At 43.4% G+C, this 27,289-nt stretch overlaps 1 protein-coding gene across 3 annotated transcripts in view; it reads right to left on the bottom strand.

Moving 5' to 3' along the window:
• The window catches only part of LOC124188709 (neuronal acetylcholine receptor subunit alpha-7-like), a 50,722-nt gene that overhangs the window by 5,013 nt on the left and 18,420 nt on the right, over positions 1-27,289 (bottom strand). Inside the window, exons 1-8 of one of the 3 annotated variants that reach the window (XM_046581707.1) lie at positions 8,413-8,521; positions 8,081-8,220; positions 7,243-7,287; positions 6,426-6,535; positions 5,351-5,531; positions 4,927-5,002; positions 3,001-3,195; positions 1,255-1,341 (exon numbers count right to left, since the gene is read on the bottom strand). In XM_046581707.1, coding sequence (XP_046437663.1) covers positions 1,255-1,341; positions 3,001-3,195; positions 4,927-5,002; positions 5,351-5,531; positions 6,426-6,535; positions 7,243-7,287; positions 8,081-8,215 — 829 coding nt within the window. In that variant the 5' untranslated portion in view covers positions 8,216-8,220; positions 8,413-8,521. Of the gene's footprint in view, positions 1-391; positions 476-1,254; positions 1,342-3,000; positions 3,196-4,926; positions 5,003-5,350; positions 5,532-6,425; positions 6,536-7,242; positions 7,288-8,080; positions 8,221-8,412; positions 8,522-27,289 lie in introns of those variants that run through there. The other 2 variants (XM_046581551.1, XM_046581632.1) reach the window with 2 other exon arrangements.

Genomic DNA, 27,289 nt, shown 5'->3' with positions numbered 1-27,289 from the left:
CCAGGCAATCTAAAGAAAAGTCGTTGAATTAGTACTGATTTCGAGGGTGTAACGAAGTATTGTGCATACGTATGCACACTGTATGCGTCTGTGTACACAGATTGTGTGGGATTGTGATAAGAAGAATCAATGACACGCTGGAGCGGGACTAGAGGGCCAGGAATCGAATGGACGATAGTTGCATAGCCTCCTCCACTGCCAAGTAACACTGGTTTGCTATACAGTGTATACAAGCATCCATTCGTGAAGGCTACAAAGAGATTTGTATTTGGGTGGTTTGGTATAGAAGGGCCAAATTGAAACTTAGAGGATTACGGAGGTATCGGTAATAGGAGGACAAAATAAGGTGGGCTATGTGGTGTTCGCTGTGCCAATGCGTTTTGGGTTTTACCTATGAGAGGCTGTGCAGATGCCGGCGGCATGGAAGAGGTGACGCTGTTTAAAAGGAAGGTGAGCGACAGGAGCACGGTGACACCTAGTAGGTGATCGGGCAAGGTGGAAACGAGGAGAGAAAGCGAAAAAGAAATAACAAAGTGTGGGTTTTTTTTTTGTCACAAAAATCAATAAGGGTTGCCATCTAGCGTTTGTTGAAACAGGTCTAGTACTCTCTGCAGTAGCGCAGTAGTATCTGGACCCAAGCACCAGTTAAGGATATATAAATATAGATATAAATAAATATTCATGATGATTACAAATGATAAATAACGTTGAAACGATACACACTTTTCTACAGACATTTCAGTTTCTCCCTCAGTTTCCCTTGAGCCATTGGGCGCTGATGGCACAACGAAAAAACCAAGGAATTAAAAAAAAGGCATATTATCAATAGATGAAATTAATAATATCTATGGAGACACGAGCCGATTATGTGAGGACGACGTGTCACCGTGTCCCTCGTTGATTTATAAGAATACAGATTGATTGTAGGCGGAAGGCAAAGACGCAATCTGCTTCTTTTACTTTTCGCCCTCCTCCAGTAGAGAATTTTTAAGAAAAAAAAACCTTATCAAGTAACAGGCCAGCCTCTCTCTTTTGTTTTTCTTTGGTCATTTGTCTTCGCCTCGTCGCTAATCAGTTTGAGCTTTGATGCGGGTCCAAGGGGCAAGGATCGGGATGATTATCAAGGTTTCAATTAGAATGTGAGAAAGTGAATGGAAAGGTTTGAAATGGTAGTTTGTTTTTTCGGTCGAGGTTTAGGGTAACCAAAGGGATCACCTCCGTCATAATCATTAATGATTACCACCGACCGAGTACCTAATAAAGGAACTGCATCTGACGTTGCCGGCATTGTCTCGGCCACCATATTTAGGAAGACGGTTAAGGAGAGCAAAATTGTAACGCCTATGAATTCAAGAAGTCAAAATTAATCCACGACGGACGAATAGAAAAACAAATATTCAAAAATTATTTGATTTTAGATGATGGAAACGAGCGTTATTGGTAACAAAAAAAAATTGTTTTAAAAGGGAGGGGCGTTGACCCACTTTTGATGACAAAGGTTTAGACGATGCATGGGTGTGTGTATAGTACATTGGGAATATATAAGAACAAAGAAAAAGACCGCTTGCGAAGATGATGCCGTGGGCCTATAGTTGCTGAAATTTCTTTTCGATTGTGTCTGTGAATAATCAATATTCGTTATGAAAACATTAGTTTGAGTGAAAATAAAAAATAAAAAAATAAACTATGTTCGATGTAACGGCCAACAATTTTATGAGCTAGCTCTCTAACTATTACGAATAGCTTTTATAAAGATAATAAAACTGATTTTATTTTGCCGTGTTCTTCTTCTTCCTATACCTAGCGTCAATTTGGCTCCGCAATCGTTGGGTAATGTGAACGAGAGTAGCGCCATAGATGCAATGAGGAGACTTGGAAAAATTATGTTGCACCAGTAATAGAGTGTTCGTCGGCGGATGTGCAGAGTGAACGTCACGTCGATGTACGGCTCCGGACAGCAGGTGTAAAAGTGACTGGATTTTTTGCCTGGCACACCTGGTCAATACATGGTATGAACTTCTCTCCTTATGCAAAGTTTCTCGAAGGCAGCTCAAAATTCTAGCCATCTTACTACATCTCTTCCAATGTAAAGTAATTAATACAAATAAACCTAATTCTCCGATACTCTGGCGTTTTCGTAGACGTTGCACTCGAATTTCTCATCAGTATCGCACATGGATGGTCGATCATTCCTAAAATTAAGGCTATCAGATTAACTGAAATTAACACGGAACTAAAGATGAAACGTTTCTCGTTTTTCGCCTGACTGCAGATTTGTGAGCGAGCCCAATTGCCCATCAAAGGGCTGACAGTACCGATACATTCGGGACAATTTACCCACGTCATTGCACCTAAATGTTCTATATGGGCGGACCTACATGTTTCTGAAATGTTCGCTCGCTATCAGAGCCGACCAGCTGGCGCTCTGTTCGTTTTATGTCGCTGAAAAAGTTTCTCGATGGGGTGGATTTGCCACAAGGAGGACGTACAGCAGTCTGCTTAAGGATTAGCAATAATGTAGAACCGACGTTACGTTGGCCGGGGGCGAATGCGGACTCCCGAATCACCCATGGGCCACTCTTTGATGTCCACACACATAGTTTCCGTCCGTAGACTATCACCAAACGCGGGCAGACGGGTTGTAAATGTTGCTCACATCCTTTAGCAACAGTCAGTGGATGTGTTTTCAGTTATTTTTGAAGGGGACACGGTGTGAATTGAGAGGCCGGCCATTAGATAAATTTGCTAAACAATCTGTTGGTTAGACTACGACGACGATGTAACGATTTGTTTGTTTTTTTTTCCAGCGTAGCAGGGCTGTTCACAGCCTGGGCATTTTTTTTTAGATGTTAAATGGATGAACCCGACAGAAACAAAAATTTTGTAAAAGTTTCAAAATGTAACAAAAAAAGAAGGAGAAGTTAAGAAAGGTCATAGAGTAAAAAAAAAAAGATAAAAAAGAGGTATACCAGCAGGACTTGTATAAAACTCAGAGCCTACCTAGAGAAAGTTTCTCTCCGGATTCGGGAGGAAGTGTGAAACCGAGGACGGCCATGGAGGCAATGAGCACGCAGGGAACGATCAAGTTGAAAAAATAGTAGAGTGTCCGTCTCCGGATCTCGATGCTGAAGGTGATATCCACGTAGGGTTCAGGGCAGCACGGGTAGTATTGCCATGTCCGTTTACCAGGCACTCCTGGTTTCACCATCGTCATCATATTTATCACCATTAATCAGTTTACAGGGAAAACAATTAGGGTCTATTGCTTTAAGAAAAATATAAAAGATGCGGAAGGAAGCCATAAAAAACAGGAAATGAGTCATGCACGTTAAAAGCACCGCCATGCCTCCTAAAAGCTTTTTTCATGCAGCAACCACATGCCAGATATTAATTGTAGCAAGCGAAATTTATTATTAAATATTTCAATTTGATTTATTAATTTCTTTAATATTTGAACATCAGTTTTTAAGTTAGCTTCTTTAATTAAAATTATTCATTTTTGAGAAATCGTCTATAGAACGAAACTAATGAAATGGGCGGTTGTTTTTATTAAGGAAGATTCATTTCACCTTTTGCTTTTTAATTCTTTGTAATTTTGAACGATATTTAATCGGATTGAAAAAGGATCGTAAATGTAAATTCAGATTTTATAGAAGAAACAGGGTAAAATTTGATTACTGGAAATTTAACTTGCAACATTCGTATTGGCCACGAAAATTTCGAAAAAAAGAAATGCGAACTCGCGGCCATCGCTTGGAATTTAGTAGAAAGAAAATTCCGAGAACGAACAAAAAAAAAAAGAAAAAAATGGGAAGAACCAGGATTTTAGATTCCCTCGAGGATTCTGGGGGAGGATAACTTTATCGATGTTATGGAGTTTACCGAAGTAGTAGAGTGCCCGGCTGTAACGAAATTAGCAACTTTGTGTTTTGTTAAAAGCTATGATGGTGGTGGGCGCTGGTTGAAAAGTTGTAAATGTATACTTTAAATTCCTGTGAGACGTGCCTAAGTGGCACGTTTGATTTTTTACCCAAAGCACTTACTGTGCGCGCACTGCTTACAGTCTCCCTCCTATAAGCCTTGTAGCTAATGAGGAAGGATGATATGATACTTTTGCTCCACTATGAGAATCTCCAAATGGCTGTCAATATAAGGAGGAAGAGGACTTGAACCTCAGCCGTGTTCCTTTTCTTTCTTTTTTTTCCTCGCCTCGCATCGAGATAGTCTTATCATTAGTAACAGTAGAGTGCATTGATTACAGCATGATGCCGAGAAACGTGATACAGATACAGTTTCTTCTATACGGATTCACATTCTACCTGCGAGTGCAACGTCTCCATTAGATACAAACCAGGCCATTGCTTCGTAGAGCAGCACAACACTATCAACAGAACAATAAGGTCTTCATCAGAACGTTTCATTTGCCTTTGCCCCCCGTGTCAAGAAAAAGTGAGGGAGGTGGACACTCTTTCCAGTACGCGCACGTCCGACTGTTATTGTCGTATCTAACTAGGTCGAGTCTCAGACGAGGGGACTCGCCTTCATTCTCAATTTGGACGTGCTGAAGAAGAAGTCCACTAACCTACTGGAACAGGATATAGGAGGCAAAGGCTATAAAAAGTTCTGATGTTCTAATTTGAAATAACAGCGACGTTGGAATTCAAGATCTTTCGCTCGCAAAAGACTTGTCATCTAGAACGTCTAGGTCGTCTAATTAGTTTTCGACTGACACACGCACACACAGATAGAATAATAATAATCTACGTATATCAGCCAATGCTCGGCCCCCACTGGGAGCGGCAAACACATTCTGTATGAGTAAAGAGCAATGACAGGAGAAAAATTGAAGGAGTGCTGCGCGCTTAGAAAGAAGTCCAAACATAAAAATAAGTGACAAACGCGTGCAAGTAGTTACAGTGGCCATACCCAATAGATCCCATTCGCCGTTAGTGTTGAAATTGCTAATGTCACCGCCTTCCTCCGACTGAAGTGTCAAATCCAACTGTGAGTGCACATAAAGAATAATGAGTACAATTTGCAAAGGAAACTTTATCGATTTTCTCCAAGCGATTAAACCCCATTTTCTCTACACGGTTGGCAAATACTGTATGTATTTTGAGTTTGATGGCCGTCCACAACCAGAAGTTTTCAAAACGGAAACGCTGATTGAGTTAAACAAGAAAGCAACTCGCCTTTCATGTTTCCTTCAAACAGCCAACAGTTTTTAATTCATTTATACGCAGCCATATTATGACTGATTGATGTTACAGATTGGTCTATAAATCTATTTGCGATTCCCAACGAACATGAAACAGGGTTAGACTGGGCCACACAGGATGGTATACAATACCTGAAACCCGTCGTAAGTCCAGCTGCCGAATTTGAGTTCACACTTTTGATCGTCGAAGGGGAACCACGTAATGTCAATCTTGCAGGTACTTTTGAAAATTCCAGGAGGGAGATAACTGCAACTACCGTTGTTCCGAACCACCACATTCGTTTGATAGGTGCTGTCGAATTCCTCATCGGCACTGCAATCATGAAAAATGAATTATTAACATCCAATCTTAAGTTTAATAATCGAATAACACCATCCTATTTTGCGCATTCCCCCAGTGAATTATCGCGCATCTAGGTTACAATTTGGATATACAGGTAATAGACACGCATGGCTCATCAAATTGCGTAAAAGAAGCTGATCCGGCTCGAAAGGATCGAGAACAGATGAGAAAATACGTATGTTGTCATTATCCCAGTATTTTATCCCAGAAGTCCCCTATTTTCTTTTCTCTTTTGTTCCCTTCAGTTCCCGTGTTTTTCCTTTTTCTTATCGTTGCCCTCTTGGGCTGATTGGATCTCCTTTGGACACACCGACACACCATATCATCAGCAACCAAGATGAGAACATCACACGTAGGTAACATTGAATGAGACAACCAAATATCGTTACATGTACGATACGTACCCAACACGTCTGTTGGTATATGCAAGAACTCATACATACAAATTGGTTTGATCTCACTCTATACTATATGGGCGTGTGCTCTGCGCTATTGCTTTCGGCTGTAGGTTCCTCGATGTTTAGCCGACAGCTAAAATAGGGCTCCAGATCTCATCATATGGTGATGGAAACAAAAGAAGCAAACAAAGGAAAGAAGAAGAAAAAGTAGACGAAGAAAAAAAAAAAAGGGAAAAAGAAGAAAAGAAAGGGAGAGAGCAACGGTTGCCGGAACAGGCAACTGTTCACGCAAAGCTAGTGGATCAATACGGCCCACTGCCATTCTATACTGTCTCTATACACTGCCGAGCGAATCAATGATGAGGAACGAAACCGGTGGAGAAGAGAGCGTCTTAAAAGATATAGGGAAACGAGACGAAATAGAGAAAGAGAGTAGAAGAAATGAACGCCGAGGGAAAGTGCTCACCTGTTGTACATTAGAACGTCGGGCTTCCAAATGCGTGTGGGAGGGATCCGCAGGTCCTTGACGCCACCGAATTCGGATGAATTCCACCTCAGATTGTAATCGTTCCAGTCCTGCGCGGATTAAATGGCGTGAGAAGATGGAAAAGAAAGAAGTAAAATCAACGAATCAACGTAAATATAGTACACTGTATGTAGGGCGGAACCTAATAGCCCAGCGACAGCGGGTTGAGGAATTGCGATTGGCTCTTACGACACATCTACATAGTTCACGACATGCAACAGTTCAGTTCCAGGCGGACGAAACTTATCGGGAAAAAAACGCACTGAATGGCAGGTTCATTATCACAGCCTTAAACGAATAAGAAATTAATTAAAAATACTATCATGGTCTTTTTTTTTCCTCTGGACATTGTTGATTAAAATTAGAAAATCAGCTGGAGATATTTTCTTGTAGTAAACGTGGATCAAGCCAAAAGGTTTGTAGAATTCCCACCAGATGGGAATGTAAGGTAAATCGATATCTCCGATGGTCGGGAAACAAGACAATTCTTCATTCCTATTTTATTTGGGGCTTTTGTTCTCCCCGTGATAATGCGTCAAGCACGCCAGGCGTGTTTCGCCCCCAGCATCCAAAATATATAAATTAAACGGAGAGGATTTTATAAATAAGGGGAATTGGAAGAAGACGCAATTGGCATCAAACGAGCTCAACAAGGCAGAGACAAATATCAGACACAGAGAGCGAGGAAATAAGACCATTTGTCGGCAAACCACTTTGATTGATCATCGTCAAGATAAGAACGCGAGGCAAGACTCACCATTTTTAACCACATGTTTGTAATGAGCAGCTGATTCTTTTCATCCTGCAAAGGCAATAAGAAAGTGAATCAATCAATAAAGGCATTGCGCAACACAGAAGCGAAGTTGATCACATTAGCCCGCTCTCAGCTCTAAGTGTAAGTCAAACCCATTGGAATTAGATTCATTTGAAATTCAAATAAACGCTTCCCGCAAATCAATTTGTACAATCTCGGTCGTTATTATTAAAATATTAGATGCTCCACATCATTTGAATGCCCTTTTTCAGTATTCCAAGCTGCACATAACTTCTGCTTCTGGCCCCATCTCCTATCTGTCATCAATTGTCGCCCTTGCAGAAATCGATTCCTCCCTCTTTCATCCACCCCCTCCACTACGACTTGGACTTGATTTCCTTATTGTATAGAGCTGTCATGCCTATAAAGTTTTCATACGCCCTTAAGCCGCAGATTTCAAAAAAAATGTTTTACGACTTCAGCCCAAATGTTATAGGCCATAACATACTACACAGTAAAAGTTTATACGACTCAGTCGAGGCGGAAAAATAGAAACTCGTTTGACTTGAAACATAAATTCGCATAACGATCAAAAGCGTTAGACTCCTGCTTATGCATAACCCAATAACTTTATTCAAATTCTACGGTTCACCGAAATTAAAAACATTTTAACTTTCCATTTTTTTTCCCCTCTTCACTTTTTTAAAATAAAATTCCGACTCGGGTTTCAACGTTCGCATCCTATTAGTTCCCCTCTTGAAAATTTTAATAGCATATTGCCTTTGAAACCAATCGATTATTCGACAAGAAAACGAAGAAGGAAAGTAGGAAATATTATTACCACATCAATGATCTGCATCAGGGTAATCCCGAAGCTGATTTGTATCGGGTCTGATTCGTTTGAAACGGGCCTCTCCAGGACGTTGTACTTGTCGAGAAGATGATGAAGCAATTTTTTCTCGTACGGCCCCTGCATCGAACCTGTCAGATGAACAAGGAAAATCAAATTATAAATTCGTGTATTCATATAAAACATTTTCTAATGAAATAGCAAGATCTAATATTTCACAATACATTTACAGTTCGTTCTGCCAATCATTAAAATTGATAAGTTTTCGCACATTTCTGTGATTGTTATCATACCAAAAACTGTTCTTCGTAATCCATATTTACCTTAGTTTTTCTGTAATAAGGTTTTAATCGCAAATTCATTATCGCGAAACCACTTAACTTCAACAATTCGAGAGAACCAGACATTTAAAATAAATGCATCTAACTGCACTGAAGATATTTTTGGACTAAAGGAAACGAAAAATAAGTCAGGGATCGGCAACGCCCAAGTAACGCCACTAAGTCGTTTTCGGAAGTAATTCTCACCCCCACCAATCCATTTTCTCAGAATAAGGAAAGGGCTCGAAAGGTGGCCATTAAAAGTCGGTTGGAAAGAAAATGACCGGAATTTTGTAGCACTGATTGATAACCGCCGACATTGTTTTACCCTTCCGTCGAAAGTTGAGAGTAAAAGAGAGGGTGGGTCACGAATGGGATGTATCTGGTTAACATCCATCATTTGCAAAGTGTTTAGGATGCAATATATTTAGCGCCAGTGTAGACTAGGGCAGGGCTATTAGAGAATAATACATCGTCGAAGCTTGCGCACAGAGGCATCTTGGTTCAACATCCGGCCCATGGATTAATAGAGTTATTCAGCATATAGTCGTAGAGAGTAAACAGCAACATTTTGGCTGCTGCTGCAAGTGTATTAAAGTCTCGGCTCTACTTGCCCCGGCCCTATTGCATAAGATGAGAGAACCCGAAAGGAAACGGAAATGCCCGTAGAGAAGCGATATCAAGCGCTCGCTCCACGGTACACTATACTGTATACATACAAACACACACACAACTATACACAACTATACTCTACGTTGGAACCTACAATATATATACAATCTAGACCTTAATATGCGCTGTACACTGTTGAGCAGAGTACGGGAGAGCTACTCATATTTCCCTGTCGCTAGGAGTGCCGGCAGCGGAATCTATCACGAAGACGGTCTTGCCCCCCTCTCGTCCCGTCATGTTTTTGTAATACAAGGACGAACAACGGGACCTCGACGAGCATTGGCAGCAACTTCCACTCTCCCCCCTTCCTCCTTCTTTGCTTATTGCCGTCAAAGTTGCCATCACAGGGCACGTATTTCATGATCCGTTTTGGATTTCTGTAGCTCTAGTTCTGATGATGACCTCATTACTGGCCCCTACATGTCCACGTCGACGTGTGCATTCACCGCCTATATGACTCGCTTCAGTTGCCGAATGACGACCGTGTAACTCCAATAACGTGGAGGAACCATCAGCAATATATATATATTATATGTCCGGCATATAATAGCTGACATTCTCCGTGTCGTTTCTGGACGCCTCCTCTCCTTGCGGCCCTTCTGCGCTCAATATCACAGGAAGGTGAAGGACGAGCCCAAGAGCTCTTCAACGTCTTCATATGCGCTGAGATGAGACGCGCACTTGACAATCAGTCAACGTACGCAATCCAGCCAACGCTGCTGCTGCTGCCAACCATCTTTGGTTTACAAAACTAATAGTGTTTGCCCACGATTTATCGATAGGGCATTGGCAGTCTCCTCACGTCTGGTAATGACGGAAGATCCGCATTTATTGTCTTTTATTAGATTCGCCACTATCTATCCTACTGATGTGCGCAGGTATCAGTAGGGGTCGGGTCTTTTGGCTAACATTCCCGGTGGAATCCTTTGCAGCGAGCGACTAGATACAAAGAGAATAGAACTCTGGCCAGCAGACAAAATGGCAACCTATTTGAAACGTTTCATGACATCGTCATTTCACAATATTTTCGTTCAGAGAAAGAGAAGACTAGAAAGACTAGAAAAGTAGAACAATAAAAACAAACAAACAGGTTAACGGATAACCTTCGTTTGTTGCAGTATAGTAATAGCATTGAAATTTATTGACGATGCACCGTGTTCAATCTTTTGCCATGTTATTGCTCTGTGTGTGTGTTTATATATGTTGTTATGTCAATGCCAACTGCAGCCATCGCGGCCAAGTATAATGTCGTTCGCTCTGGAGAGCCAGCGAAAAAAAAAAAAAGAGTCACCAATCATTGGACGAGAAACACACTATACCACCCACGAAGACGAAATGAGCGGCAGTGATTGATAGGAACCGGTAATTAAAAAAGAGAGCAACCGCTGTACTTTCTGGCTGTCAACAGCAATCGCCCAATTTTTTTGTTGTTGCTGTTGCCCTCTCCCGGATGAGACGGAACAGCAGCAAAAAAAAAAGAAAAATAAATAAAAGAAAATAAAAGAAATGAGAGGGGGAAAAAAAATGAGCACTCGCTCGTCTCGAATGTGTGTAATGTACGTGCATGTAAGTATAATATAAGAGCGATATTATTTATCGTCAAAAGAGGCGGTGGCATCATCAACCCGGCCCCAGAACAAGAGAGCGCCCCGCAGCCAAATAAATAAGACAAAAAAACAAAGAAAAAGAAAAAAAAGTTTCTGCTTGTCTCATACGTTTCAGTGTATATATAGACCACGGCCTGGCGCTAATCTCATCCGCTGCCTTCTAATGCTAGCAGAGAGATACATTTGCCAAAAGGAGCTCTATATAGGGCCATCTATCAGCTATAATTGCTCGATCATTCCAACCCAGATCTCCTACACGGTCGCGTCCTCCTATTAAGCGGAAGCTTCCGGCCTCTATGGGAGGCGGCAGCGATGGATACATTTCTTAATTGCTAGTGTTACGGCTTAGTCTGCTCATATGCTCTCGCCACTTCGGCACAGCTGCAACTACCGACAAATGATGAAAAGAAGGCGGGGTCCGTCGAGAAATAAGGAACAGCCAAACAGCAAGACGAAACCCAAAACCCCAGTGTTGTGTAGAGACTGTCTACTAGAGAAATAAAGAAGAAGCAATGAAATAACGCAACAACAAAAACTAAACAACAAAAAAACTCAGCAACACAGCATATAGACGCAGGAGCAGCAGGAGCGGCGGTATCAATTATGACGTCAAGCATTTGTTATGAGCTTGTGCTTTTCTGTTTTGGCGCTCCATCCCGAGCTCCCTTTGAGCTCGGGTCCGAGTCCAAAGCTCGGCTGTATTTCATAGGCAACGCACGACTGCACCATCATGAGCCCCCAGCCAGCAACAGCAGCATCTACGTGTGTCTGTGTGTGCACCGTCGGGTTGAATATTGCATGTGGCCGATGGTGTGTCCAACGATAAACGCACGTTGCTCACTTCCCTCCTTATGTGCGTGGCGACTCTTTAGATGGGAAACAACTGAACAGCAAACGGGAAGAAGAACGGGCGGGTTTTTTCCTCTCCGGCTGGTGCAAATCAATTACATACTCTACTCTATACACCAGGGTGGTTATATAGTAGAAGATGCGGTACATACACGCAGCAACAGCAAAAGGAGTTGCCTGGTGCCACTGTGTGTGATGTGCGCAGTGTGTCGCTGTCGCCGGCTATTTTCCTTATCTATCAACGACACACACACTTGGCTTTTATATTCTGTTTGTGTTCGAGTACTACAAGACGCCGAAACAGCAGCGCGTGGGCGATTGTTCTCTTCTTTTTAAATTATTATTATTTGTGTGTCGCTGTCCGCGTCCTCTTTTTTTTGCCTTTCGGATCATTATTCGCCCGCCCCGCTCGTCTCGACTAAATTGCTTCATTTGTGGGTAGTCTGTCTGGCTCATGTTGTCTAACGCTGCAAAATGCATTGTCCGCCCAAATCAAATTCTCAAAGGCCATTGTGCCAACAATTGTGCCGAAATTACACCCCGTTGGGTGGGAAATAAATCCAGCTCGGACAAGTGTCGTATAAATGTGTCACACGTAAAGATCTTTATAATCTATATAGAACGACGACGAAAAAAAAAAAAAACTTGTCCATTTCTCTCTCTTCTTCCGGCTGATGCTATCCACTAATGACTGCAGATGACGCGCTTCTTTCTTCTTCTTTTTTTTCTTCATTAATGAAATCCGTTTCAAACCATTCGGTGGCGCCGGGGACGAGACTCGAGACAAAAAAAAAGTCATAAAAGAGTGGCATTAGCATGTAGATAATGCCCTGTCATCCGCGCTGGATGAGCTCGGGCGGGGTGGCTGTAAATCGCAACAGATAGATATTCGGTTGGGGGAGTTTCCATAGACACTCCAACGAAATGTGAATCATTATTGACGATGATGAGAGTTACTTTTCTGCTCTCTCTCTCCTCCGGAGTCGCAGCAATACGGTTCCAGATATGGATACGCACGTGACTCTGCCGCCGGTCATGTGGAAAGGCCCTTATTTTTGAACAAAAGGATGGCCCGAGATATAGCTGTTAGCTTGATACGTTTCCAACAAACCGAAGAGTTGGCGTCTCTCTTTCAGATTGGAGTAGGCACAAGTCCATTTATATTACACTGAATGTGTAGTAGTGCTGTGTCCTATACGTGTGTACATGGATTCGTGGGCGTGCCACATCCAGACAAAAGATATACACTGCCCATGGAAATTGAAATTGAGCTCTCTCTCTGCTGCTGTGTTTACATGTAACAGTATATATGGGCAGCAGCAAGAGTAGCAACATCTCTTGCAAACCATAGTCCTTCATGGTCTGTTTCGTCCTATTCGCGCTAACCCACTTGGATGGACGGACAGCTGTACGGTGGCTACTGCTAGCCAGCCTCTACTGGTGCTGCATACTATACGCAATGAGCGGTTAGATACCGTACTCTAGTAGTGCTGATACTAGAACGGGTACACGCGGCCCATATTGCTGCTGCACTCCTTTGATAGACTTGATGAATTCGTCGGATAAGGGCTTTTGATTTGATTGGGTTGGTTCTGCTCTCCTACATAGAGGACTATATAAAACGACTATGTACAGCTTGCCGAGTACACGTAGTAAAGCGCACAGGCCAGCTCGTGTATACACGAGCTCAGTAATTGGGTTGCGCGCAGTCGCCGTCTACTATACAGAAAAAACGGACGAAAAAAGCCACAAAAAAGGAGGAAAAGAGTCAGAAGTGATGATGAAACTTAATGCGTGGCACGCAGGGCGGCGGCAGCAGCGGCATCAGCAGGCACCGCAATATTTAGTCTATCCAATAAACGAAAAGAAAGCGAAACTGACAAGGCGCGCACACATTCCCCTGATATTAAGACACTATAGGACGGGTCCCTGGCGTGATCTGCCCGCCGCTGCCAACCACCGGGCGCCTTCAAATCAGACCTCAATATTATCCAGCGCCTATGGAATTGTTTCTCTTTTTTCTTTTTTTTTTTTTTTTACTTTCTTTCAGCATTCGCTTTGATACGCGTGTCATTAATTAACACATGGGTCGGAAGGAATCGTGCGCGGCTTTTAATTGCGCGCTCAAGTTATAGCAGAGTTATAGCGTGTAAGTGAATACAGCACTAACAGCAGTAGCATTCTCTACAGCGCAGCTGAATCCAGCTCAGAAAAGAGATTTATGTCTCATTTATCCTATCTGGCCAGACTTGAAGAATGCAGCCAGAAGAGCCCAGATAAGGATAGATCTATAGATAAGGACTAGATATATACTACATTTGCCAACAAAATGATTTAACTTTTTTTTCGTCCGTATAATACTGCCCGTGGTGGGCCGTTGTATAGTAGAGAATGTGTGTGCGCACTATCCAGTCCCTTTATGCTGATGCTCAAAGTTTACTTTGACTTGATCTATAGCGAAAAGAGAGCGTCAAGTTCTTCATCCGCACCGTCGAGACTTTATCAATTCTTCATTGTCATTAAAAGTGCCCCCCAAGCTCCGAGATAAACGCTACGTTATATAATGGCAATGCATCTGTACAAGACCGACTATTATATAGACTCGAATCTTACACTACACACAATGCCCAGTCCAACAGTATTATTACTACTACTTTTCTGCTGTAGATGGAACATTGTATTTATAACGTTTCAGAGAAAGTTATCGTTCAAATTAAATGTTCGCCCGCCCCCCTGTCATTTCGTTGTAGTTCTTTCGCGTTACATCGCAAGACACATCGAAATCTATCAGCCTTTATATTACGCACTGATGAACGTTTTTTTGTTCGGAGCGAAAGAAAAATATATAGATATAAAAGATCGCCTTCCGCTCATGGCTGTCGGTGATCGATCACAGTGTGCGCCTTCGTTAGATTCCGAAAAAAAACTGAGCTGCGCCGATTTCGTTTCTATTTCTATATATTATACGCATTTCTTTTTCTTTCATTGGACTCGGGATTTTCTCAATTGGGTTATGGGTTTAATGAAGAGAGCGTCGTCGTCAATCGAGGGCGACCAAGAACGACGCAAGCGAATCAATCAGTCCCGCGCACGGTCTACACCCGCAGAGATGTGGGTGCAGTTTCAAAGGATCAGGCAGCATCCCATCTTGGCATTCACTCATGAGCATGACGGTCGCCCCAGCAACTGAGAGCAGAGCTATACGCTATAGCTCTAGTGATTCTGAATTCTTCTTGATGCGTAGCATCAAACATACAGACGAAAGCCCAAAGGATCGAGTTGTAATTTGAATTTCTCCAGGAGACGCCGGCGCCGAGTTTGAATTACATTCAACTTTGTGACTGCGCCGTATATCGAAGGAAGAGAGAGAAATAAAATAATAAAAAAGAAGCCACGAGAGATGAAACAACTGCAATGGCTGCTGCTGAAAGTTGTTGCGGTGCAAGGCGAACTGTATACACACACACATGTACGAGGAAACAATCGTTTCCGAGAATCAACTCGATAAAAAAAAAATGTCGAGTGAAGAATGTTGGCGTTTCTTCTGGTTCGGATCCATATTGTGCCGCTCGAAGACTTAGGCAGTCGGCTGCCTGACATGATTTTATGGACATGTGCCGGCGCAAGTGGAAATAAGACTGCTGTAGTAAGTTCTGAGTCTCTGTGTGTGTCGCCTTTAATATAGGAAAAACAAGTCAGCCAGTATATCTAGGAGACGCTGGCAAGTTTGCTGAGCGTCTGTCGGATGGGGCGGCTATTAGCTGCTGGTGCTGCTGGTGCATTGCAAGCGTCCAACAGTCCGTGATGAAATTGGTGGGGAGTGTATGGCAAAGTCTTAAAGTGTTAGATACACATTTCTCTGCATATGGTGGCGGTATAGGCCATTTTAGATATACAGTAGCGGCTAAATAGGCTTTGGAAAACCGCAGTGGCATCACGCTATATATACATTACGGGAGGCGGGGACGGGACGGGAGTGAGGCGTAAGGCGCGGTCGGACGTTATAAGCAAGACAGACGACTGGGCCCCCAGATCTAGAGCTGACTGTGAGATTGAAACAAGGGGCCAGCAGTCGAGGCGGTATAGCAACAATAAGAACTCTGCGAAGAGAGCGAAAGAGAGAGAGAGAGAGAGAGAGAGGACAGGAAAGCCAATGAGAGGAGAAAAGAAAAGTTCTTAAACTACAAATAGGAAGAGCCAAGGAGAAATACACGAAGGGAAATGGAATCGGTTCCTCTCCACTGTGCATCTATACTTTAGCCTATTATATTTGAATGAATAGACACATTTAGTTCGGGAACTGGGAGCGAAATGCTCCGCCTTATATATCTGTGTAGGTATAGTATAGCCTCGGAAAACTTTATAGAACCTGCGGCGCACGTTATACTCCCGCATAGACTACAATAACAGAGCGCGAGAAGGTTGAAGAGGAAATCGTGAAAACCCAGCGACACAGAGAGAGAGTGTCAGGGACGACAGGATCTGTGTGTGTGTGTGTGTGTGTGTGTTATATATAAGGAAGCTTCACTCCCTATATTGATTTTCCGGTGCAGAAACTGTGGGATTCTAGCTGTGTGTGGGTATATATATCAAGCTCCAGCAGCGGAAGGTGTGTTACATATATTCACTGGCGCTGCACTATTGCAGTATTTATTGCAACTTGCGCACTTATATATTCGTGTGCGAAGAACATAATAGCAGACAGAGAGAGAGAGAGAGAAAGGCAACAGCAGACAATAGACTGGGCCAGGAACAAAGAAGAAAAGAATCCGTATCAAATCGAATAAGCAATCAACTGTTCAAACAAGCGCGCATCCCGCTGCACTCCTGATCAATTGTATTAGACGTATACTGCACCGTATATACAGTACACAATGTATGGAGATGTGGGTCGACTTTGTGTACAGCCTCGCCCCTATTGAAGAGACTCGACCCTACATCTCGCCCGTGTCTGACACGGCCGAGTCGATTTCCTCCACTTCAGCATAATTTATCCGAGATCCAATTACTTCAAATGGTATATAGACTATAGAGCTCTGTACAGCGTTTTTACTTTCAAGCGAAATGTTTTGGAAATGCGTTTCAGATGACTTTGAAATATTTCCCGGGGAAAAGAAAAGAAAAAAAATGATAAAATTGTCGAAATTCTTTTATTTGATCATATTCAATTACATGGCTGCGATCGAGGGGATGTTGAGACGCGCACGAAAAACAAAAAATGGCATTGATGATGTCGACCACAGAGTGCAAATTCGATTTGACAAGAGGCCCATCATCCAAACAAGAAACACTCTTAATTACGGGGCCCGACCGAGGCAATCCCTATACGCTCCATCTTTTAAGACAGCAGCGCAGCATCCAAACTGGATTGCTTCTGGGCTGCAGCTGATGCCCCTCGACTTGTTCTCGTTTGTTGGTGTAAAAGAAGCGGGCGAAAAATAAAAGAAGAAAGGCTTGCTCTTGTCTTATAATGACGCTAGACTAGACGCAGAGTATTTGAGATACACAAGCCAACGCAGACTTCTTCTTTTTCTTCTTCTTCTTCTTCAAGTGTCGCTGATTCTCTGCTGCCGCGCCCTCATTTCCATCATCGCCTTGTTTGCCGTTCTCTCACAGGACCGCGCAGACACACACACACATATTACACATCAGAGTGAGTCCCTAGCTGATGAAGAGGAGGACGTTAAGCAGTCACAAGAAATAAAATAGCTCTTGGTCGTCGACTTTCTTTTTTTTTTTCCTTTTTGACTTCTTTGTCGTTCGCCCAGCTCTCGCGTCAATAGAGATCGCGCTATATTCTCGCGATTTTTTGATGTTTTTTCGCCTCATTTTCCTTTTTTTTTCTCTCCCTCGTGCGCACTGTCCTCCTCCTTGCGCTGTAGTTGATAACCGCCTCGTATGCCATTAAATATATGTTTCATGCGCTCAATTTCTTCTTTTCTGTGTTTCTCTCATATATAGTACACTATATATCCTTGAGCTGTTTATGGGATGAGCTAATACGTTCGTCTCCCAGAACTCGTCAGTCTTTTCGCTTCTGCGAAGTCCGCCACAATCGCGGGCGTGGCTGATGTCTTTTCTTTCTATCATGGCTTTTAGTTACTCCGTCTCTTATTCTTTTCCCCCTTCCAAATAATAAAAAAAATAAATAAGCGCACCCAACTTAAGCTGATATACGCTCCAAGTCTCTTCATGTTAGTCTGATTCGAGTCTATTTAAACATTTATAAGGCATTCACGTTGATAACGTTTTCACGACTAAATCCGATGTCGCAAGAGGTGATTTTTATTTTAGCTGCACATTGAGATGCAAGACCAATGTGTATAGTACATCCGTGGACGGTATTTATTTGCTCGTGTCGCTTACAGGCTTATTATTTATCCTACGTAGCCCCGACTTTTCCAATTCCCCAAAGGATGTACACATTTTAGCTTACGTGCATATTCCAACATCTAACATGCCCGGCACGTGTCAATCGCCTTGCTGTCAATAAAAAAAAGCTTTTTTTTCTCTCTCTTTCATACGGGAACGAGGGACGAATGCGAATTATCTTGTTCAATAAAGCGGAAAATCCTCTGCATAAACATAGAGAAATTGTATATGTAGAAGTAAATCTCCTCAATGCCGGACATGCTTTAATGCAGGCCGAGGTATGTATGCTTGTACAATCTCAAACTACATGTACATTTATGCAAGCGGGTCGGACATGACCGCGCCCCATTTTTTATTTCGTTGAGAGCTGGGACTGTGGAATATTTTTGTTATTTCTTCAATCTTTCCTGCTTTAAAGCCATGGCGGGTCTTATCTAAGAGGTATAACGTCGAGAAGTTAAAGGATATTGCGTCAGTATACGCAGAACTTTTTTTTTAGAAAAGTAAAATATCAAAAGAAGCGGCCCAGGATGGCTCTGAGATTTGAATAATAGCTGTTGGTATATTAAGCAGACATTTTTATGCGTAGCTACAGTATGTAATATCAAGATTGTCCATCATGTCACGCTCACGCCGCCTTCCCCCCCCCCCTTCTCATCGGAGATGGTGCCTGCTATACACGTATCTCTTTCCTACCGCTCAGTCCTTTTCGCATTCGCTGGAAATGTATATATCTCGGCCGTTCAGACATCAAATTGAAACCAACGGTGGCGCATCAGCGTCAGTTGACTGCGGCCCCCGCGATGCCGCCATATGCCGGAGCAATCCATCCACTATATATCTACACACTTAGAGAACTGAAGTATATGGAGCACGTAAAATGTAAGCAAATACGGAGAAAGGCGCGAGTGAGAGAGAGAAAGAGAGAATAGGGAAACACAACTCAAATTGACGGGGAAAAAAAGTAGAGAAGACGGGAAATAGATGAAAGAGTTAAAGGTATATATATATATAGTATGTGTACGTCGAAGAAATGGAAGCTCGGAAAAAGGGATCGAATTCCAGGAAATCATGCTGACGCCTGAATCTCTACAAAAGGCAAAGAGCATCACTGGCGCCACTCGCCTCGTGCTGCTCAGTCGTAAACGCATTGACGGGCGACAACATTTGTGTTTGACTTGATCTCAAAGAAACGAAAAAAAAAAAATACTTGGACCAGCAACTGAAGAGAGGCACTGCTCTATATAGGAAAATACTATATAACATTCGAACCTAGTCAAGAAAAATTCAAAGGGGCGTCGACACCCCGCCGCGATTCGATGAAAAACAATTTTCTATCCAGTTGAAATTGTACACGTCACTTGGAGAAAAAAAAAGAAAGTTAGGTCCCTTTTATTTCACCGACTCTCGACGGTACGACATGTCCTTTCAACTGTTGGCGTTCTCTAGACGGCCGTCTCAATGATGGTCGGCCTCTTTGAGACATCGCGATTCGTGACGGATATCTGAGACAATGTTTACACTCATCACCAACGAGTGCAGGGTGAGGATGCGGCTGAAAGTCTTGAAACAAGGATCTGATTGAAAAGAAACGCGCCAAAATCACCGGCGTCCTCAAACGGGCGTGATGGAGGGGATATAGACGACGTGAGAGACACAGTCTGAGGCCTTTGTGAATTGTTGTTCGCGACTGCGGAGCAAGAACTCTCCAGCAGCAGCAGCAGCAGCCAGACTAGGCTGTATATATGGATGGCATCACGCAGGATCGTCTATTCGCGGTATAGCGGGCTGAAAGCTTATAGTTGAAGAAGAAGAAGTCGAAAACGCGCGGCTTTCCTAATGAAAAGACGTCACCCAATCCAAAGTGGCTTCTCTCTCTCTCTCCGTCTTTGGCCGCCCTAATGCAGCAGGCTCTTCTTCTTCTTCTATTCTATTCTTTTCTCTCTTCTTTTTCTGCCTCTGTTTCGCTTCTCTTTGAAGTTGATCCCCGCAGAACATGACTGTAGACTATAGACGACGAGAGAGAGAGACGCCAAGAACGTGGAGCGGGGGAGGAACGAGTCGTCAACACTGCGAAAGGATCCGAAAGGATCAGCCGAGTCATCGTAAAAAGAAAAGAAGAGAGAGCCCGGAGAAGGCGAAGAGAATAAGAGAAGAGGGTGGAACGCGTCTGTATAAGGGGCGACGGGCAAGTTCGGCAGTTTCCTGATTGAATTTCCATCACTGAGCTGACGTCTTCGTATAGAGCTGATGATGACGTTATATATTGCTCCTCTCAACGACTTAGATATATTTACCAGACAAGATATTATCTAGTCCTGCTCTTTTTCTATTCTTCCGGTCCTTCCGGTCTACCGCGCTATATCTATACAACAGTAGTTTCGTTTTTATATTATTTATTTATTTATTTATTTTTGGGTGGTTTACTTTTTTATTCCGGCATTTCATTTGAGTTAAATATTGATACAAAGAGAATTAGAAGAAGAAGAAGAAATCAAGAAAATTGCAAGACGAAGACCAAGTCCCCGGTTGATTGATACGATAGAAAACAGCTGCGGCTCCGACAGCGTAGCTCCAATAGAATTGCTTTATAGAGAGACGGTCACAGAGGGGGAACTATGTGTGTTACATATGGGAAGTCTAGTTGGAAAGAAGTTGATGCGGTCTGGCATTGACTATCGCGGGCGGAACAAACGAGCAATTCTAATCGTCCACACATCCGCCCACACGCCGTCGCTGGCCGTCAACCAACAGCAGCAGCAGCAGCAGCAGTGACTTCACATTATTACACACGTGCGTGGAGGTGTAATTGTGTAGTATATATAGGTCTACAGTGCAACAACGATTTCCAGAATCATAAGGAAATAGATCGTATATTTGTATGGGACTAGAGGCCGAAGCTTTTGAGATTTTCTCGTGGCTAGTTCTTACGTTTATAGTCTGGCCTCTTATTACGTGGCAGCGCGCGCTCGCCGTTCGTCCGTATTGATTCAAAAGTCTCACCGTTGTGACTGTGCGAGGAATAAAGAGAGCCAAGGAGAGACTCGGCTCCTATTAGTGTTATACCCCTCTATATCCAATTGTTTATAGCTGGATGTAGGCCATACGTGGCCCGCCCTGTACATCTACACATATAACCAGAGCTATATACACTCCTGATGCCAGGCCTATATGCGATAGGGCTTATTGAGACCCTTTGGATAACCAACGGGTTGGAGCTGGATCCTCATTTGCTTGGCTGACATCATTATTTCATCATTTCGTTCACTCCCTGCACCCTGTACCACACTTGGATAACATTTCGACTGCAAACATCGCATCAGTTGCAACTCGCAACGTTTACAGCAGAGCTCGTACAAGTCTACAGAGCAATCTTTTCGCTTCGGCCTTATTTTATTTTCATCAGCGTATTTGATCTACATTTCATTTCTAGGAGGATAATCACAGCCAAGCTAGCGCTAGTTGACTTTGGGACTCCCATCTCTTTTTATGTTGCATAGTTGTGTGGGTTCGGCACTGAATGGGTCAAGATCCTATTTATCATACGTTTTTCTTCTGTAAATCTTTTAGAGTTTCGCCTTTTTCGCTTTTTTTGTGTGTGTGCGTCTCTATCCGACTGCTGTGCTTCCATCCGTGCCGTTCATATGTAGGAGCTCCTCCTAGCCGGCCACTGCCCAGTTCAGTGGCTATAATTCCAGTGACGACCTGTACCGCGACCGCAGCCTGAAATCCTTTCTTTCTAATGAAATCCTCCGCCCGTCCCTTTCCGCTTCCTTTTTTTCTTCATCCATTTTCTTGAGCTTTCCCTTCGGAAGTCCCTTTTTTTCTCTCTTTCTCTTTATATTTCTCTGTTTTAGACCTTAGACGGTCTCTGTAGGATCTATAAGACCACAGCTGACTGAGAAGAAAGAAAATAAAAGAGAAAATAAGAAAACTCAACATTCGAGCTATTATTGTGTTGCTTCGGTCCCTCTTATATGAGAGAGAAAACTCTTCTATCCCCTCTTCTTTTTTCTTCTTCTTACATACACACTCCACTTGAAAATCAAAAAAAGGAGGGGTAAAAAAAAAAAATGAGAGGAGCGAATGAGCTATAACAGCGAGTTTTCGTGACTTTCCCCCAAAAATGGCGACGTCAAGGAATAACAGCGACTGGATTCAACAGAGGAAAAAGTAGGATAAAAAAAAGAAGAATAAAAGAGTGGGGAAAAAATCCCCTTTTCGCGTTGCTGTGCCATTGAATGACAGAGGAGCCAGTCGGCAGTTGCAACTGACAATGAATAAAATGCTTTTGGCCGTTGACGTAATATACAGCATACAGTACATATATATCTCTCGCCACCCTCCCACACACATCGCGCAGCCAACGTGATGCACACATTGGAATCTAATGTTGAGCCGTCGTCGTCCTCCTCAAATATGTATATATACATAAGATATTGTATGTGACCAACATTGAGCGGATATGGATTGCAGAGCTTGTTGTACAGCCCAGCATCAGAGTCACGTCGCTTTCACCGCTTTTCTCCTTTTTTTTTTCATCGGGAATTGAAGATGCTGCGCTCTAGACGGTTCTTCCCGCTCTCATCACTCACGGCCCTCTCGGCTCCTTCTTCTTCTTCTTTCGCCTCCTCATATTGGCCTATAATAGCTGTCCGAAATGCCAGCGTTGGACAGCAAGCAACTCTGCACTACGTGGGCAGTATAGAGATGTAGGAGAGGGTGTATGTGTATGCCGGGCGCCGTTTTTCGCTTCCGCTTCCATTTTTCTCGCCGCCTTATTTCTTCGTCGTAATTCTCAGACTATGTTCTTTTCTATGGCTTCTTTTTCACCCACGTCCCAGGCAACACGGGACTTCCTCTTTCTATCAGATCCCTTTGTGGCCAGCATAGCTCTCGCCACGTAGATATAGCGTATATATCGTTTAACGTCAATATAGCTTGCTTCGACCTGCTCTCCGCTATATACTTTCGGGTTCTTCTCCTCTTTCTTTTGACTGCTAGCTCTCTCCATTCCACATATCCCTCTGGCAACAGACTCTCTCATTCTCTCTTGTGTATGTCAAGACTAAGCTGCCGGGCTGAAGCCTCAAGGATCGTCTGAATGTTGGTCGAAACGATGAATGGAAAAAGGATCGATACACACGGACGTATTAGAGAAAGAGAGAGAGAGAGAGAGAAAGAAAGAGAAATTAAACAATAATAACATAATGGGAAGAGATTATACATCAAGAAAAATGGCCAGACCACCACAATGTCCGGCATGCAGCCACGTATCCTTTGTTCTTCTTTGCCCACAGCATTGTTTAATTGATTTGTGATGTATCACTATGCACAGGGCCAGAGACAGACTATGCCGCTGCCATGGTTTATGTCGTTACACGGCATAGCCTACAATTCGTTCATTTATTGTTATTAGTTTCCATTGATGGGCTTGTTTTCAGACTCGCAATCAAGCCACTCGTACAATCCAACCGCCTCTTAATACAATCAAGAAATTGTTCGGAGGGGGAGACGAAGAATTCGAATATAGAAAAAAGGGAAACATCTCTATAGATGTGATATGAATCGGGAGGAGAAAAGAGGCTCAGAGACTGTCTGTGTTTTTGTCTGGCGCTGCGGGGCGGTGTCATGTAATACACTAGCGTTTTCTCACTATAGGCTATATAAATATCCAGCACGGCAGCATATTACACACAAGAGTCTGAGCGCAGAACACAGTCTGGCCTTTGGGCTCCTGCCGGCTCCTGCTGCTATGATATAGAATCAACTTAGGTAACCGCGTCAATATAATATGCAGTCCCATTCCTTCCTTGCAGCTTTTACATATTCCATACATCCGTAGGCTAATGATATTATGCATTAGACTGTAGTAGTTCAGAGTATATACACTCTGCTCTCTTGTGCTGGCAGCGAACATCAGGTGCTTTCTTCCAACCAGTCCCTCCTGAAGCTATTCGCCCTCCTTCCTTGTGTGTGCGTGTAATACGGAAGTCTATACAACAAAACAGAATGTTGCTCTTGTCGCTGGGCGGCTCGCAGAATGTCATTGAGACGAGGGAATTTAGCTCAACTGCTGCGCCTATTATGCGCACACTGTCCTTGATGTTTTTTCGATCAATCTCAGCATTCAATTTAATGGCTTCTGGTGGAAAGAGTCTCCTAGGTTGGACGTCACGTCCGCAGTTGCGTTCGTTAGAACTGGGAACGGTTGCTGGCGGTTTCCATGGCGTTCAGCTCAGGCGCATTTCACCTGTTACGCTCGCGAGAGAATTTATTGATTTGATTCATTGAATATAGAAGACGGGCGGCCCTCGATTCTTTCCTTCTAGCTCTCTCTGATTTCTCGGTATATTCGTCCAGGGAGGGGGGTCGGAATATGTCGCAGGTTCTATAGATATAATTCATCGTCCCCTACATCAAAGATTTCTTCGGTCAAATGCCAAACGTATAGTGATATGCCGAGTGCAGAGACAGTTCTATACGGACGAGCAGTACTGGCAGCACGTCACAGCATATAGGGCGGGAGTATAGGGGTACTTGTACACGGAGTAGAATTGCGTGTCTGCCTCTCTCCTGGCTGCTGCTCGTGCCACACCCGAAACGGAATCAGAACGGATTTTTATGTCTTGAATCGACAATTTCATTGTGTTTTATTCCTCCTCTTTCTTTCTTTTTTTTTTTTTTTGTGAGATCCTGACTGCCGTTTGTAGTACTACTTATATACCCACCCCTCTCCGCCCATCGACCGTTCCTCATTCTTGGTTTGCCGCCCTCCCTCCTCCTACTCACGCCAGTCCAAAACAATCACGTAGTACCTTATATCTAGTGCATGTACCGGCTCATCGGTAATATCGAGCTGGCGGTTTTCTTCTTTTTTTTCAGGTTGTTTTTATTCATTAGAGCGTGAATAGAAGACTCTATCCATCACGACTCACCTACGTGCCTCTGTCATTTTGTTTCCCATCCGGCTCGATATGTTAAAAAAAAAAGGTGTTTGCACAGTGGAGGAGATCAGACCCAAGTCAATACAACGGCGGCCCAAAAACAAACACAATATGAAAGGTTGCAGAGTTGATGACTCGATAAAAAGTCACCGGGAACGAACGGTTGCTATTCAATTAAAGGGAATTCACAGGCCTCCAACGAAAACGTTCACGAGAAAACGAATTGGATAGGTACATAGGCGTGTGAACCGACACGGATTCGATTGGCAACGCCGACTAGCTGCTCCTATTTCGCATTCGACATACGTTCGCCGTATATTGTCGACTGTTTATGTTTGCTGACGCCCAACAGAAATCTTATTAACCCTGGGTTTGCACGGAGTGATCACGCGGGATGGAATTACACGAGGAACCCATTAACACGTGAGTGTCCTCTAGTTCTTAGTACGTGACAGTAGTACGCACCCTTCGTAGTGACATGTATATATACTAGTCAGCTTGATGGAGATGCTCTACGTGTGCACTATATACGCGCTGCGAATGTATTGACATCATCATCAGAATCGACACAATCTTTTCCCTTCTTCTCGCGCTCCACTCCAAAAGAAAAAGATAAAGAAATGGAATTTCTTTTTCCTTTTTTCTTTTTCTTTTTTGATGTTTCGCTGTTGGCTGCTGCTGCCTCACGGGCTTGGCTCGACGTTGTCTTCATCCGGACCAGAAATTGGATTTCCGGCTGCCACGACGACTCTTGTCGTCTTCGTTGTTTGTTGTTGCCGAAGAATAAGAATAAGAAAAAAAGAGCCAGCGGGAGCTAGTCGGGCAGCAGCAACAACTCAACAATTTTCACCAGAGATGCGCAACATACACGAGAGACGGGAAGGGCAGGTTTCACATGATATGGATGTATACCCCACCCCTTTGCAGTCGAGATGGGAATGGGAAACCTCATCCGCATGGATCTACACGTCATCCCGTTGTCGCTCAATGTAAGCATACCTAAAGGTCATCGCAGTCGCAGATAAATAAAAAGAAAACAATTTGTTTTTGTTTTGTTTTCCAAAAATCACCCATCGGCGAAATTAGATTTGCTGGCGCGGATTTCAGTTCATATGTGTCACCCTACATATTTATGTAGGGTCGCTCTATTTCAATCTACCGAGAAAGCGGATGAAATAGGGACGGAAATGTCGCATCTGCAGAGACACGCAGTTTCTCGAAGAAATGGACGAGAAATTCGAATTAGAATTCGGATTTCGAAATTAATTTGCTCAACTCGGAAATGTAACTCGCAAGTCCAATTATTTACAGATCAAATTCACAAATGATAATCCTTTCAGTTGTGAATCGTCGTCGCTGATTAATTAATTCTTCGGGATTGCGTCAAGTTCATGGACATGATCGGATAAGTGTCTATACATCACGCTGCTCCTTCTAAGCCTCCTTAACATATGCAGTTATTGTCTGATGTCAATGCCTCAGCCGATGTAATCTAGAGCGTATTCACGCACATGTCAGCTCCACAAACCGATCAATAAAATTCGGTATCATTTCAGATTGGGGAGGGCGTGTGTGTGTCATCGCTCGCCTTGATTGCATAACATTCTCATCTGCTTTGGCAACAGCCAAGCCCCCTTTTTTTCCCCCCAGCTCTTCTACTCATTTCCTCTCTCCCTTCCTATTCCCCATTTATTCACTAGTTTTTTAAGTCCCATGGTGCGTGTATGTTGTTTGTTGCTGCCAAAATCATCACGGAGAGCTCCCCGCGCGTTCCTCGCTTTAGTTTTGACCCGATGGAGTGTGAAAGCCACCCCGCGGAGAATGTAAACCATCGTCGACATCAGACTGTGTGTGTGCGCTCCCCTGGTATAATGTCCATATCAATGAAGCCATCCACAAGATGAAGAAGAAGGAGAAGAAGAAAAAGTATCTAAATGCAGCAACGGGAATCGTTCAAGCGCTCCCGCAAGGTTTTTTCCTCCCCTTTTTTTTTGTTGTATCCGTTCCCCGTTTCGTCGGCCAAGAAACGAAAATGGAATAAGGGAAAAGAGTGGCCGACCTATTTTTCCTTTTTTTTTGTCCCCCCCCCCCCCCTCCAATGCTCATTTCTATTGGGCGTCGCACCATCTAGTCGCATAATGAAAAAGACTAAGCGCGGTAAACGCCATTGCGGCAGCCGCCGAAATGGAGTTAACGGCGTGAATAACGGGCCACTGATGAAAGGCAACGACTCGGGCTATATCTATTATACGACACAGCCCATGCAGAGGGCGACGCTGGGCTGCACCAACCGGGTTAAAGGAATAATCAGTAGGGGCCATGCATTTGCCGCGCTGACATCCGAGCAGGATCTGACAACCTTATAACCAGCCGAGAACACAGCAGCATCCAAAAGGCTAAAAAGGGGGGATCCTGGATGGACAATCGATAATG

This window comes from Daphnia pulex, chromosome 1 (genome assembly GCF_021134715.1).
Source record: "Daphnia pulex isolate KAP4 chromosome 1, ASM2113471v1".
NCBI lineage: Eukaryota > Metazoa > Arthropoda > Branchiopoda > Diplostraca > Daphniidae > Daphnia > Daphnia pulex.
Note: the sequence above shows the minus strand (reverse complement) of the source record. Positions and strands in the feature narration are given on the sequence as shown.